The sequence below is a fragment of the Canis lupus genome, chromosome 30 (assembly GCF_003254725.2).
Source record: "Canis lupus dingo isolate Sandy chromosome 30, ASM325472v2, whole genome shotgun sequence".
NCBI lineage: Eukaryota > Metazoa > Chordata > Mammalia > Carnivora > Canidae > Canis > Canis lupus.
Window position 1 is genome coordinate 2,067,491 of NC_064272.1, and position 15,667 is coordinate 2,083,157.

At 40.2% G+C, this 15,667-nt stretch overlaps 1 protein-coding gene across 27 annotated transcripts in view; it reads left to right on the forward strand.

Annotated features, from left to right (window-relative positions):
* Positions 1–15,667, forward strand: part of FMN1 (formin 1) — a 433,877-nt gene that overhangs the window by 136,216 nt on the left and 281,994 nt on the right. For 24 of the 27 annotated variants that reach the window (XM_049104448.1, XM_049104447.1, XM_025473306.3 and 21 more), the window contains one exon: positions 2,001–2,118. The exons of the other annotated variants lie outside the window; for them this stretch is intronic. In XM_049104448.1, coding sequence (XP_048960405.1) covers positions 2,001–2,118 — 118 coding nt within the window. The remainder of the gene's footprint in view (positions 1–2,000; positions 2,119–15,667) is intronic. 27 annotated transcript variants of the gene reach the window in all.

Here is a 15,667-nt window from a genome sequence, read left to right on the forward strand (position 1 = left end):
AGCCCGCGGGGGAGCCCGCCGGGGAGCCCGCCGGGGAGCCCAGGGCCGCGCGCACGCTCCTGGAGCAGCTCTCCCAGCTGTTCGTCCTCGACGTGCCCAAGGCAGAGGACCCTGAGCCGCCCAGGAAGGACGAGGTGGGCTGCAGTGCTGCCCAGGAGAGCCAGGGCGGCCCCACCGGAGTCCAAAGCCAGGGGGGAGAGGTGAAGCCCAAGCCTCCAGAGACAGCCCTGGAGGCCTTCAAAGCCATATTTGTTCGTCCCCCCAAAAAGGGGCCCACAGCTGACACCTCAGAGCTGGAGGCTCTCAAGCGCAAGATGAAGCATGAGAAGGAGTCTCTCAGAGCTGTGTTTGAAAGATCCAGGTCAAGGCCAGGGGATGGTCCCCCCGAGTCCAAAAGCGTATGTAGAATTGGGTTACGTATTTTGTCGCAATGTGCAATGCTGCCGTATTGCTTTTTCAGGTTTCCTGTCAAAGTGAATCCCAGTGACCTATTGTTAGCGAGTGTCTTGTAGGTGAAAGAGGATTAGGATCAAATCGTCCCTGTGAGGAGTCAAGCGAGCGACTTTTTTCTTCCTTGTATTTTTCTGGAGTGTTCTAAGAGGGATATACAGAATGATGTGTGGGTAGAAAGGGGAAGCTGTCGCTGAGTTTAAACACTGATAGATTTTTTTTTTTTTTAAACATTTTATTTATTTGAGAGAAAGAGAGAACATGAGAGAATACCAGCGGTAGAGAGGGAGAAGCAGGCTGCCCGCTGAGCAGGGAGTCCAATGTGGGGCTTGATCCCAGGACCGTGGGATCATGACCTGAGCTGAAGGCAGACCCTTAACCAGCTGAGCCACCCAGGCGCCCCTCATAGTAGATGTTCTTGTGAAAAATTAAGCAACACAAGGAAGCAATGCAATGGGGAGATATAGTCCACATTCCCTTACCTCTTAATTATAACTCTGCAGAAACTCCGTTTTAACTTTGAAAGCCTGTCATTTGGCAAAATATGAGTTTGTGACATGATAAAAATGTTCCATGTTGGTTATAAGGCATCCTGATCACCGGGTTTGGAACAAGACCTGGTTTTAATTCTAACTCTGCCATTTACTGACTGGGTTGACCTCGATCACCTCTGAGCCTCCATCCTCTCATCTACAAGATGAAGAAAATCATCACCCTTACCTACACAGGAGTTGTAGAGTAAGTGAAGTTGGCACATGGTAACCACCTCATTAGTGAATTAGTGTTACTAGTAAGAAAATCAATTCAGGTCACTTACAAAGACTAGCAAACAACCTGCCAGTAGATCTTAAACATTCATAAGAACAGTAGAATTTTAGTATAATCTCAGCATATAGTTATCATTCCCTCTTGTGTAGTTGATCATTTAAGGTGTTAAAAATTTAAAAATCTTTTGGAAACATTCTTAGAATGTAGTTGAAAATTAAACACAATCTAGCATTCTCCTAGTTGTAAAAATCAACCCCTATGAAAATGGCTTCAATATGAAGGCTATATCATTTACTTAAAGGAAAGAAAAAAATCAGCAGTGTCGAGTGCTTAGAGAAATGTATCTTGACCTACAGCTGATGTTCATGGAAAATGCAAAACTAGTCTTTATATTATAAATAATCCTGGAGTTGTTTGAGACCCATGTATAATCATTCCTATAAACATACCTGATTATAGAACATTTATATCTGTATCTTCAGCTCAGAGTTTGTGATTAAAAAAGAAAAAGTTATAAGCATCATCTATTAATTGTATCATACTTGGCCTTCAGGGGGTTTTGTTTTGTTTTATATTGTTGTTTTTTCCACCCTTACTGATTACTTTACCTTTGTGGTAAAGGGTCACTCTGTAGTGCAAGGTTTCAATTACAGTGAATGAGTGCACTGGGCAACTGGCCATGAAAATTAATTTTAGAATTAGGGTTAGCATGTTTCAGGGATTAATTCGCCCTGGCCACATTTCATGTAATATACTCTTTCCTTTACCTACTTTTTCAACAGCCTGACCACAGCCCCACTGAGCAGGACGATAGGACTCCAGGCAGACTCCAAGCTGTCTGGCCACCCCCAAAGACAAAGGACACAGAAGAAAAAGTGGGATTGAAGTACACCGAAGCAGGTAATGTGAAAAGAAGCCAGGTACCCATGGAAAAGAATCCTTTGCTGCAGTGGCTTTTAGTGGCTGGCTCGGTACTCTCCAGATTTGAGTGTGTGTTTCACTGCAAAATGTAAGGCTGAAGGCTTTTCTTTTTTGTGGTGCTGTTCAAGAGAACCTTTGCGCAGTTATCATTAATGAATCTCTTAGAGATGAAAGGTGAAGGCTGTGGAATGAATGAAGGGCAGCCCGTGTGTAAAGTAGGAGGACCTTTGGGGAACAGAGGAGGTGGATTACACATTCCTCAGGAAGCAGGTGGTGGGCTCTTGTCCTGTTGTGAGCTGGCAGGGCTGCTGGAAGAGGCAGAGAATGATTCTCCAGAGCTGCGATCTGATTTGTTGTCTGTCTCTGAGAATGCTTTCGAGCTACGGGAACCTTGTGCTGAGTGAATGTACAGAGCCTGTATCGGTTACTCTTTGGCCTTTTGTAGACAAAGCTTTATTTAATGCATGGCCAATTTTAGAGCAATCTAACTCTCTGGAAACCTTCCCAGGAGCTTTGCTTGAATATATTAAAATGGAATGGGCATCAAGATTTTTTACTCTAACTGAAATGTTCACACGAAATTAAAAAAAAAAAAAAGAGCATGGTATATCTGAAATGAATATATGTGTTTATGCAGTTCCGGTGAAACCTGTTTTCCTCCTGATATTTGAAGATTACCTATGCAGCCTTGTATGTTGCTGGTTGTCTTGGGGTATGGGTGTCCTTGAAGATTGGCCTAACCATTTATAGAAAAATGTTTTCCGTTCCTATTCACTGGTAGACATAAATGGATCAAATTTGGGCTGGTTTAGTAATATGTGGGTTTTCTGCAGTATGGTCAGTTACTTCAGTGTTTGAGAACACAGATGCATGTTGAATTGGCAAATGAATCTTCAGATGTACAACCTGATGGCTCTCAGCCTCTGTTTACACGATTGCAGACTTTTGACCGTCCCAAGACACCTACTACTTCACAGCATTTTTTTCTGCAGTGCTTGACTTACAGAATGGAAAGTATCATAGCCTTAGTGAAAAAAATATGTATTGCTGTTCCAGTGTTCTTACCCACAGCTGATTTTTCCAAAATTGGAGTGCTTGCAGTTGCAATCATTGAACCACCTATCAAGTTCTTATGATCTGTCACAGTTTGAACGATTAAAAGTTCTGAAGTTTGCTTTAATACAAAACCAGAACACTGTGAGTTCTTATTCCTGGTTTGTATTTGTGAGCTAAGTCTTGTTCCTACCAATAGATCATGGTAGTCTTCCTTGTCATGATGAGCATTTGCTGAGTAGAGAAGTTAACTAACTGTCAAAAATGGTTTTTCAACCCACTTCAGGTAATATTTTGGGGGCATTTACACCTTTACAGAGATTCCTTAGTCCATTTCCAGAAGCTCAGAGGAATACCCGAGATGAGGTAGTTGACCTCATCAGTGGCTTTCCCAGTCTTTGCTTGTCATGCTATGTATTCTCAGAGCTTTCTAAGGTCTGGGATAAGATGGGGAAGGGAAAGACAGATAACAACAGTGCTGCTGGATGAACTATGATAGCATAGTGACTGAGAGGGCTGGCTGTTGTCTGAAGAAGGCATCCAAGTCCCCAGCCAGTTCCCAATGAGTGACAGTACTTCCTTACCATCCTCCCAGGTCTGGTTCTCAGCTCCCTCAGAGCCTTCTAGGTGCTCCCTATTCTGATGTCCTTTTGGTGGGTGTCACATAAGATACCCCATGCCTGCAGTAAACCTATTGTTACCCTATTACTTGATATCAGCGGAGGGTTCCCTTATCATTTATTGCTAATTATCAAAGTTGCTAATTTTGAGAAAGTTAACATTTTCCCTGTGATTTTCTTAAACTGCTGTTGAGAAAACTTTTGGTTTGTTATTTAAAGCATTTTGTGGTATTTCCACTGGTTTCCCTCCTTGCCTTTAGGGAAACATACAAAATTTGCCACTCCGCAGAGTGCAAAGAAACAGTGAAATTAGATTCAAGATATTTCAAGGTGTTTGAAGTCTTGTGCTTTTATATCTTCAGTGTTCTTTATTTTTCCTGGGGTATACAAGAATCTAGCATTCCTATTTTAAGTGTATTGTTGAACTTCTCTGCTATCAACATTTAAGCCCAGTCCTTGGCAGAGCTGGGAAAAAGAATGTGTTTTTCATCACGAGTCCCACATTGTCCTTGTGCTGCCCTCAGCCACTTTAGACTTGCCATTGCTTAGATTTTCCTTTATACAGTGTTTGTTATTCAATGGCTTTTTTTTTTTTTTCCTGAGAGCTTAAGAGATCACCTAATACTGTAAACTCACCTTTTGTTCAAGGATAAAAAGAAAGCAGATATCCGAAAACTTGTCCCTTTAGACTATGGCTTCTGGAGTTCTCTTAGCCGTATGAGGGTAGCTGACCACTGTTGTTGCTGTCCATTGCTAAGAAGGCTCTCTGCCACTTCTAAAACCACCAGCATCATCTGTAGCTGCTGACACTGTAACTATCTCCCTTGGCAGATAAAGCTTTTGGCCCACCAGAGCCTCCAATGCCTTTCTGATAACACTGCACTCACCATCAAGGACACTTCTACTACCAAAGTATGAGCTCTTGGAACCTTGGTGATGTGCCAGCTAAAAGAATCACCGGCACCCATCAGAGCCATTATGTAAGAGCCTTGCCACTGGTGCTGGAGTTGACCTCTTCAACTCAGTGAGGGGCTCCTGTTTTAACTCACTGTTCCTGAATTGCTCTGCTCAAATGAAAGTGCATTGTTTTCTCCCATCTCCCATGCTGTGCTTTCTTACAGTATTATCTCTGCAATTCTTTGTGTTTGGGATGCCTCACAATAATTTGGAGTGGAGAGAGCACTCCCCACACACCCCCGTGCCCTGTTCCTGGCACTTGGAATTGAGACATTCTGATCGACAGACCCCATAATCTTTTTTTTTTTTTTCAAAGGTTTTATTATTTATTCATGAAAGACACAGAGAGGCAGAGACACAGGCAGAGGGAGAAGTGGGCTCCCTGCAGGGGAGATCCCAGGACCCTGGGATCACGACCTGAGCCAAAGGCAGACGCTTAACCACTGAGCCACCCAGGCATCTCGACAGACGTCATATTCTTCTTAGAATTGTCTTTCTTTCTTTGGGTAAGGAGTTGGCTCTTGAAACAGGATGTGGGATGATCTTGTTTTTTAGGAGGAATCTCTTTCAGTGGGCTCTTCAGATCCTTAAATGGTTCATCAACTTCTGTTGAGTCCATACCACTTTACTATGCTGCAATATCTGGATTCAGTAAACTTAATTAGCTTTTGAAGCTTGGGGCAAAGTAAAACTCAATCAGAGCAATATGAAAAGGTGTGTTGTAAAACATACAAGGGGCTACCTAAGAAAAATGTCTACCTTTATATTTGATGTGGCCAAAGCAGTTTCTCTCGTGAGAAATAGATAACTACTGTTCTCTCCCTGCTGTTTCTCTTCTAATATACTATTCTGTGCGTGGTGAGGTTATATAAGGGTTCGTAACTTGCCCAAAGACTTAAAAAACAAAACAAACAAAAAAACTGGAAAGCACAAGGACCTTGGTATCATAGAATCATTGAATCATAACATTAATATAGGGTTAAACTTATTTTTATCTCAAACAAGAATGAATTTTTCTAAGCCATAGCATGTCACTTTTTTTTTTTTTTTTTTGGTTTGTGAAGTGTAAATGCACTTAGCCTTATTTTATTTATTTATTTTTGGAGAATTACGTTTATCAACCAGGGTTCTGCCAAGAATCAGGAGACCCAACTCAAACTGGATGATTTGATCAAGAGTTTGTTAGAAACTCTTTATAAAGGTAGGGGTAGCATTTAGGAAAAGCACTAAGAGCTGGAGTAGCATCTGGCACTACTAATAGAAACTTTTAAAACCCTAGACTTGGAGGAGTCAAGGGTAGGAGAAGCCCCTGGGGAAACCCAGAATTTCAGAGGGAGGCTGAGTGGTATGGCTAGGGCTGCCCAGCAGGAGCTGTGGCCTTGAGTAGAGGGATACAGCTGATCCATGGTGTCTTGACTGGAAAGGATCTGTTAAATAAATAGCTTGAGTCTCTTCTTTGTCTTGTCTCGTCTCCTGCCATCGTTCCCATGGGCCAAGTCCAAAGACAAATCTGAGGACTCAGCCATCTTATGTCATTCCTTAGGACTGCAGGCCCTAGAATAGGGCACGGAAGGGGGAAGTGTGGATCTGTAGCAGCACATATAGGATACCCAGCACCTTTATACTTCCAGCAGATTCCAGGTTAGAGAAGTTCCTAAATCTCCCCAGTCTACATGGAGAATTGGCACACATTTATCTCCATCACACCTGACCACACAGGGTTCTAATACAATAGCATGAAGAGAAAGCTCTCTTTTTTATCCTATGGGAGGATTATGTCTTCTGCTTTGATCGATTCTTAGAAAATATGATGCCCATCATTCAGAGCCTTGCTCTGTGAGTACCTTCTTTATCTTCGTGTAGAGAGTTTGTTTACTGATTTTCTCTAAGTTTTAAATGTTTCCATATATTACTAAGTAGAATAATACATTTTGGAAATAACCAGAAATATCACAAATCAAAAGGAACTTTCTATAATTCTGTTTCGTAGGGAAGCCATTGCCAACATTTTGAATTGTGAAAGGCCAATGTGAATTGAATACTTACAAAATTTTTTTGATCATCTTATAAAGGCTGCTTTTCACACTTGAAAATGTGACTCTATTCTTTATTGACTACATTTTAACCCTGGCTATATTTATAGACCTTTAGTTTTTTAAGGTATAAGTAATATGGAAATAACAATTCTATAAATATTTTTGTTCATAAATGTTTAATTATGGTAAATTTCTTGTGCTAGAATTGCCAAATGAAAGTATATGCCTTAATGCTTTCAATGTATATTAATTGCCACAGTTAATTTTTTACATAAATATATTCAGTGTGAAGACAGTACTTTTCAAACATTGGAAAAATATTTCCATCTTTACCATTTGCTTTTAACTTGTCCAATGTGAAAACATTTTAAATATTTGTGTATAGTCAAGTCTATTTTCATTTTAATGTGTAACTTTTCTTTTTTGGCTTAAGAAGACCTCTCTTAATCAGATCACCTATGTCTTCAAATTGGTCAAGTGATTTTTTTTTTTTCTAACTTTTCTTTCTTTCTATTTTATATCAAAAATTTGTTTTGGTGCATAGCTTGAGGCAGAGATCTAAGATCAGGGATCCCTGGGTGGCGCAGCGGTTTAGCGCCTGCCTTTGGCCCAGGGCGCGATCCTGGAGACCTGAGATCGAATCCCACGTCGGGCTCCCGGTGCATGGAGCCTGCTTCTCCCTCTGCCTATGTCTCTGCCTCTCTCTCTTTCTCTCTCTGTGACTATCATAAATAAATAAAAATTAAAAAAAGTTTAAAAAAAAAAAAAAAAGAGATCTAAGATCACTTTCCCCTCCCCCAAGGTGCTAATTTAACAACAGGCTTCTAGCATAGTTACTCTCTATGCTAAGTTTGGGACTGTTCAGGGCTTTCTGTTGTCTTTGTGTTTATATTTTGTATGGGTGTCTTAATAATTCCAGCATTTCAGAATCTGTTCGTTTTTATGCAATTAAAAAAAATGTTTTTGGCTTGCTTATTCTTCCAGAAAACATTAGTTTGCCCTGGTTTCAAAAGGATCCATTTAGGATTTTTACTGGAATTGCATTAACTTATGAATTAATGTGAAGGTAGAAATGAGAATGGAGATCTTGAAAATGCTTAGTATTTCTATTCTATGTGTTTTTTTTTTTTTTTTTTTTTTTTTATGATAGGCACACAGTGAGAGAGAGAGGCAGAGACACAGGCAGAGGGAGAAGCAGGCTCCGTGCACCGGGAGCCTGACGTGGGATTCGATCCCGGGTCTCCAGGATCGCGCCCTGGGCCAAAGGCAGGCGCTAAACTGCTGCGCCGCCCAGGGATCCCCTATTCTATGTGTTCTATTGAGAAGAACACATCTTCTCAAACTATTCAAATTTTCTTTTTTTGACTCAGTAAAAAATATTGCCTGATTTTTTTCTAAATATATTCCTAGGCATATTATTTAAAAAAATATTATATGCATCTCGTGATTTCATTTTTCCTAAAAGTCAAATGCATTCCTGAGAATCTAGTGGTTCAAGTAATACCAGCTCTGAGGCCATGGCTGGACTGAGTGAAGGCTGCATTTTGAATTGACTGACCGGCTGATACCAGGGGAACTTTACCTCTATTTCACTCTGGTTAGTGATTGTGAATATTCTGAGGTTTCTTTAAAAATCTAACAAAGATAGAAAGCCATGGAAGAAGACACTGCAGTTAATTTTGCGTATAGACTCTCTTTATCCCTGGACTTGCCCCCTGCCCCCTCCCCGTCTCCCCCACCTGCCCAGGTTTAGATGAAGAACCTTTGATGTAGAAGCTCAGCCCAGAGCTGGGCTTCCTTTCCTGCTCATCTCCTATTTTATGTTATGAAGGATGACCCGAAATATCTAATTATTTATTAAGAAATGTAAAAACATATTATCATGGTGTGTGCGTTAGCCTCCTGAGAGGAAATGAAGTTAATATTTGTGAGTTTTACATTAAAATGGTATTGTGCATTAAAGTGGTAGTATTTGGGAAACTGGCAGTGACTTAATTACCCATGGAAGGAGAAAATACCCAGAAGAAAAGAGCACTTATTTTTTTCTGAAACAAGATGAACTATGCCCTTCTGGTTTCTCTTCCAATATACATCTGGAAAACTCTTCTCTCCACTGGCTGCAGCTCCTGCCCTGGGGCTGGGGGATGGCATATGGACTGCCCTGCTGAGAGTGAGCACCGCAGCTTTAGTAGAAGAGAGAGAACCAACCTAGCGTGCCATTATGGTATTGCGAGTGAGCAAGCTGTCAACGCATGTGGCATTTCTTAGGGCTTACTCATACCATCTTGGAGTAGCTCAGGAACATCCCTCTTTAAAGTATTTTGGTTCAGATAGGGAAATAACCCATCCTTCAACTTAATAAATATCTGCCTACTTTCTGGTTTGTTTCTAATTTTGGTTCCCTTGGTTATATAGGATAGAGCTGTTTGCTATGCTTCCTGGTGAGTCAGACATCCTTGCTTACCAGAAAGAGCTATATATATATTATTTTATTGGCCTGCTGTACTTTAAAAAACTTCTCCATTCATAGCTGACAGGCTGCATTAGCTATGAATATATTTTCCTTTAATGTCCTGAATCTAGATAAATGATCCCAGGTGTCTTCTTTCACGACCTAGGCAATAGGTTTATTCATTGTGTATTTTATAGGCCTTTGTGACATGTCACCATCATTTGGATGGAGTTATGGTGATAGTCCAGAAAATTGGAAGCTGTACAGACTACAAAGCAGAAAAGTCTTGCATTTTGTGGCTATAGAAAATAGAGTATAAAAAAAAAAAAGAAAAAAAAGAAAATAGAGTATATTAGGGAATGAGAGGTGATTAGAATGTGTGCTGGGCTTCTACTTGCTATATAGCTGGGAGCCATGGGGAGGGAGATAGATTCTTCCAACACAAATGAGAGCAAAAGTTTGATACAAAGCAGAAGCAATGGGAATTCCAAAATGTGGACCAGGGTCTTGGGAATTTCATGTTGTGTTCCCGGACTTTAGCTTGGTGGGGGGAGTAGAAACAAGAGAACAAGAGATTAAAATATAGAACCCCAAATTATACAATATTGAAAACTGAGAGCTGCAAACACTTTAGAAATCATTTAGTTCATTGTATTCATTTTCCGCATGAGAGCCAAAGAGGTTATGACTTCCTGAAAGATACACATAATTAATAAGAGCTGGAATTACAATGGGAAGAGACGAATGGCTGCTTCAAGTCAGGGAGGGGCTGGAGAGAGATGAATTTTTTTTTCTCCTGCCAATGTACTGACATTTAAAGATCCAACAAACAAACAAACAAACAAACAAACAAAAAACATGGGGGGAAAAAAACACATGGGGACCAGGAGCACTTAAGAATTATGATGGTTATTTAAAAAAACAAAACCAAAAAAAGATGGGACCTGAGTGAGTCAATCTGAATAATAAAGGAGGTTGTAGGTGTACCCTACCAGCTCATAGCCACAAAAATTGACTGGATCATTTCATGTTGCCTTTTTGATGCCTAAAAAGAGGAGGTTTAATATTATTTTTAATGCTGCCAAGGCTCACAGAAGCTATTCAAAGCAAATAAAAATGCTTTAAAAAATGCTCTGGTGGGATCCCTGGGTGGCGCAGCGGTTTGGCGCCTGCCTTTGGCCCAGGGCGCGATCCTGGAGACCCGGGATCGAATCCCACGTCGGGCTCCCGGTGCATGGAGCCTGCTTCTCCCTCTGCCTGTGTCTCTGCCTCATTCTCTCTCTCTCTCTCTGTGACTATCACAAATAAAAAAAAAAAAAAAAATGCTCTGGTTTGCAGATTCTTGCAGAGTTCAAGTGGAGCTCATTGTTGGGCCACAGTTTATGTGCTAATGTACACAGTATGTATACATGTGTTTAATTTTAGGAGCTACTTGAAAAAAACATTTTTATTTTAATGGTTGTATGTATCAGTAGTTTTATTGTGTCACAGAGAAAACAAGGACTCAAATCTCCTTCGAGGCTTCTTTTGGGAAGATGAGAATTAAGTTTGTACCATATCCTATGACACATCTTTACATATGCCTCTGCATATTTTTCTTCTTCCTTAAAAACCAATCCAGGTGGTTCCTTTTTCTTCTCTTTCTCAAATCTCCATCTATTTGCAGCTGTCAAGTGTTCTTCCTCTGGTTCTTTCACCAAGCAGCCCCTCCAGGCCCTGCCTCAGCATCCTCCCCTCTAGCTCGCCACCATACCTTTCCGTCTGCAGCCCGTTTGGTTCCTTCCTCTTGTCCTCCTCTCACAGCCATCACCGAGCTCAGCGAAGACAAGGCAGCCACAAAACTGTAAAACTTTTCCCGCTGTGCAGAGAGACCAAATTACTGTCTCTCAGAGAAATAACTAAAACACGAGCCTTCAATGTTTAAACTCTTGAGTGTTTCCCTCCAGATAAAGGGAGACACTGGATAAGAGAGTGAGAACATCTCATGAGAAAAGTGAACTCAGAAACTGACCAGGGAATTCTTGAGGACAGTCCTAAGTTTGGAAATAAACCTTTGCTGACGGTGCCATGAGTTTGTGCATCACGCGGACTTGAGCATGGAGCTTGGCTCTCTGCCTTGTAGTAGCTGTGACCAGTTGCTATCCTCATACAAGTGAGGATGGTGATGATAATTGTAAATAGCTATTGTACAGATAAATTGAGATCATTGTGGTGCTATTGAACTTTATATATGGGCTCTTTTATTTTATTTTTATTTTATTTTTTATTGGAGTTCAATTTGCCAATATATAGCATAACACTCAGTGCTCATCCTGCCAAGTGCCCCCCTCAGTGCCCATCACCCAGTCACCCCAAACCCCCACCCACTTCCCCTTCCACTACCCCTTGTTCATTTTCCAGAGTTAGGTGTCTCTCATGTTTTGTCTCCCTCACTGATATTTTCACTCATTTTCTCTCCTTTCCCTTTATTCCCTTTCACTATTTTTTATACTCCCCAAATGAACGAGACCATGTAATGTTTTCCCTTTTCCGATTGATTTATTTCACTCAGCATAATACCCTCCAGGTCCCTCCATGTCGAATCAAATAGTGGGTATTTGTCGTTTCTAGTGGCTGAGTAATATTCCATTGTATACATAAACCACATCTTCTTTATCCATTCATCTTTCAATGGACACCGAGGCTCCTTCCACAGTTTGGCTATTGTGGACACTGCTGCTATAAAAATTGGGGTGCAGGTGTTCCGGCGTTTCACTGCATCTGTATCTTTGGGGTAAATCCCCAGCAGTGCAATTGCTGGGTCGTAGGGCAGGTCTAGTTTTAACTCTTTGAGGAACCTCCACACAGTTTTCCAGAGTGGCTGCACCAGTTCACATTCCCACCAACAGTGCAAGAGGATTCCCCTTTCTCCACATCCTCTCCAACATTTGTGGTTTCCTGTCTTGTTAATTTTCCCCTTTCTCACTGGTGTGAGGTGGTATCTCATTGTGGTTTTGATTTGTATTTCCCTGATGGCCAGTGATGCGGAGCATTTTCTCATGTGCATGTTGGCCACATCTGTGTCTTCCTCTGTGAGATTTCTATTCATGTCTTTTGCCCATTTCAGGATTGGATTGTTTGTTTCTTTGCTGTTGAGTTTAATACGTTCTTTATAGATCTTGGAAACTAGCCCTTTATCTGATAGGTCATTTGCAAATATGTTCTCCCATTCTGTAGGTTGTCTTTTAGTTTTGTTGACTGTTTCTTTTGCTGTGCAGAAGCTTCTTATCTTGATGAAGTCCCAATAATTCATTTTTGCTTTTGTTTCCCTTTCCTTCATGGATGTATATTGCAAGAAGTTGCTGTGGCCAATTTCAAAAAGGGTGTTGCCTATGTCCTCCTCTAGGATTTTGATGGAATCTTGTCCCACATTTAGAAATTTCATCCATTTTGAGTTTATCTTTGTGTCTGGTGTAAGAGAATGGTCTAGTTTCTCATTCTTCTGCATGTGGATGTCCAATTTTCCCAGCACCATGTATTGAAGAGACTGTCTTTCTTCCAGTGGATAGTCTTTCCTGCTTTGTCAAATATTAGTTGACCATAAAGTTGAGGGTCCACTTCTGGGTTCTCTGTTCTGTTCCATTGATCTATGTGTCTGTTTTTGCGCCAGTACCACACTGTCTTGATGATCACAGCTTTGTAGTACAACCTGAAATCTGGCATTGTGATGCCCTCAGCTATGGTTTTCTCTTTCAATATTCCCCTGGCTATTCGGGGTCTTTTCTGATTCCACACAGATCTTCAGATGATTTTTTTCCAACTCTCTGAAGAAAGTCCATAGTATTTTGATAGGGATTACATTAAATGTGTAAATTGGCCTGAGTAACATTGACATTTTCACAATATTAATTCTTCCAATCCATGAGCATGGAATATCTTTCCATCTCTTTGTGTCTTCCTCAATTTCTTTCAGAAGTGTTCTGTAGTTTTTAGGGTATAGATCCTTTACCTCTTTGGTGAGGTTCATTCCTAGGTATCTTATGCTTTTGGGTGCAATTGTAAATGGGATTGACTCCTTAATTTCTCTTTCTTCAGTCTCATTGTTAGTGTATAGAAATGCCACTGATTTCTGGGCATTGATTTTGTATCCTGTATATGCGCTCTTTTAAGGCCAGTTTTTATTGAAGTATAATATACATGTGGAAAAAAGATCAAATTTCAAGTGTATGGCTCTGAGTTGTAAACAAAGTGAACATGCAAATCAGGAAATAGTACGTTACCTACCTCCAAAAACCCCCCAGCTTGCCCCCTTCCAGTAAACCACAATGAACCCTCCTTCAGAGGAAACTACTATCCTGATTTCTGACATTATAGATTAATTTCACCTGCTTTTGACCTTCACTTAAACTGACTTGTTTTGTGTCTGGCTCCTTTCCCTCAACATTACACTTGGGAAAACTGGACACATTGTCGTGTGTACCTATAATTCAGTTATATAGTATTTCATTGTGTGAATATATCATAATTTATTCATTGTAGTGATGGTGGACATTGGTGTGGTCCCCAGGTTTGGGCTGTTACGATTATGTTGCTGTAAACTTTGTTGTATAGGTCTTTTGGGGGCACATAGGAACAATCTCTCTTAGGTATATTCTTGGGAGTGGAACTGTTGGTCACAAGGCATGTCTGTATTTAATGTTAGGAGATGATACTAAAAGTCTTCCAAAGTGATGATAGCAATTTTTTTTTTCTTCCACAAATGCAGCAGGTTTGTTCATGATGGCCATGGAACAAACCCACATGTCCATCATCAGGTAAAAGGGTAAACAAACTGTGTACATACAGTAGGTAATAGAATACTTCTCAGCAATCACCACTGATACACTCAATAGCATGGCTCAATCTCCAGACCCTTATGCTGAGCAAAGGTAGCCAGACACACAGGAGTTCATACGGTCCATTTCCATTCATCAAATTTACTAGGATAAACAAAACTAACCAATAGTGACAAAAACCAGATCGGTGGTTGTCTGTGGCTAGAGTAGATGAATTGACTGGACAGGGATGTAAGGGGACATTCTGGGGGGACATAGCTGATTGTGAGGTTGAACCCTGGGATTCACTTGTCAAAACTAAACTGTATACTTAAAGTTGAACATTATATTATTATACCTTTATAAAACTAATTTAAAAAATTTTCTATAACCGAATGCTCTCCTCAATCATTCCCAGAGCTATATTTACATATAGCCTTACTTAGAGACTCATATGGGCCCTGTTCTAGAATAATATCACCTTATTCTCAGTAATTTTTCTTTTTGATTGGATTCTTCATTTTTAAAGCTTTCCAATATTACTTTCTTATATTTGTTTTCATGATGTTAATAATTTCCACTCCAGTCATCGGTACATCACAGTTCTGGTTGCTTCATACCTTTGCCAACATTAGGTGTGGTTGGTCTTTTTAATTTGAGCCATGCTGTTTTTTATGTGTGTGTTTTTTTTTTTTAAGATTTTATTTATTTATTCATGAGAGACACAGAGAGAGAGAGACAGAGACACAGGCAGAGGAAGAAGCAGGCTCCCTGTGGGGAGCCCCATGCAGGACTCATCCCAGGACTCCAGGCTCATGACCTGAGCCAAAGGCGCCCAAGCCATTCTGTTTTTAATTCGTGTTTCCTGATCAAGTATTCTTTGATATGCTTTTTGGCTCATTGGGTATTCAGGTTCACTATTCAAGTCACTCGTCTGACTTTAAGAGATTGTCTATCTTTTATTATATTGTAAAGAAGTTCTTTTTATATGCTGCATATGAGTCCTTTGGTTAATTGTGTTGGACATGTTTTCTTCCACCTTTTCTCCTCCTTAATGGAGCCCTTTGATGAATAGAAATTCTCAGTTTTAGTACTGTCTTGTCCTTATGGTTAGGCATTTTGAGCCACTTTCAAGTAATTTTTATCTTAACTCCATCATGAAAATATTCTCTTCAGTTATCTTAGAAAGGCATTAGTGCTCTTCATTTAGACCTCCGATATTCATGGAATTAACTTTTGTGTCGGAGTTGAAGTGTGTGTGTGGGGGTGTCAAGTTTGTTTTTCACATACCCAAATTATCTTGAAGTTTTTCCTAAAAAAAAAAAAAAAAAAAAAAAAAAAACCACCTTCCCCTGACCACACCAATTCTCCATTCTGTTCTACCATTCTCTAAGCTTATCTAACCTTGTAAGAGTTTAACCCTGTGTTAATAACTATAAATTTGTAATAAGCCGTGATCTGCTAGTGGCCTCTTACCTTGGTTATTCTCAGGTCTTTGTATGTCCGTATGCGTTTTAGAATTTTTATCAAATTTGGCATGGTTTTGATGACATTGGCATCCTGATAATACTATGTTTTTAATTCCATAAATATCTTTACATAATGAAATAATTACTT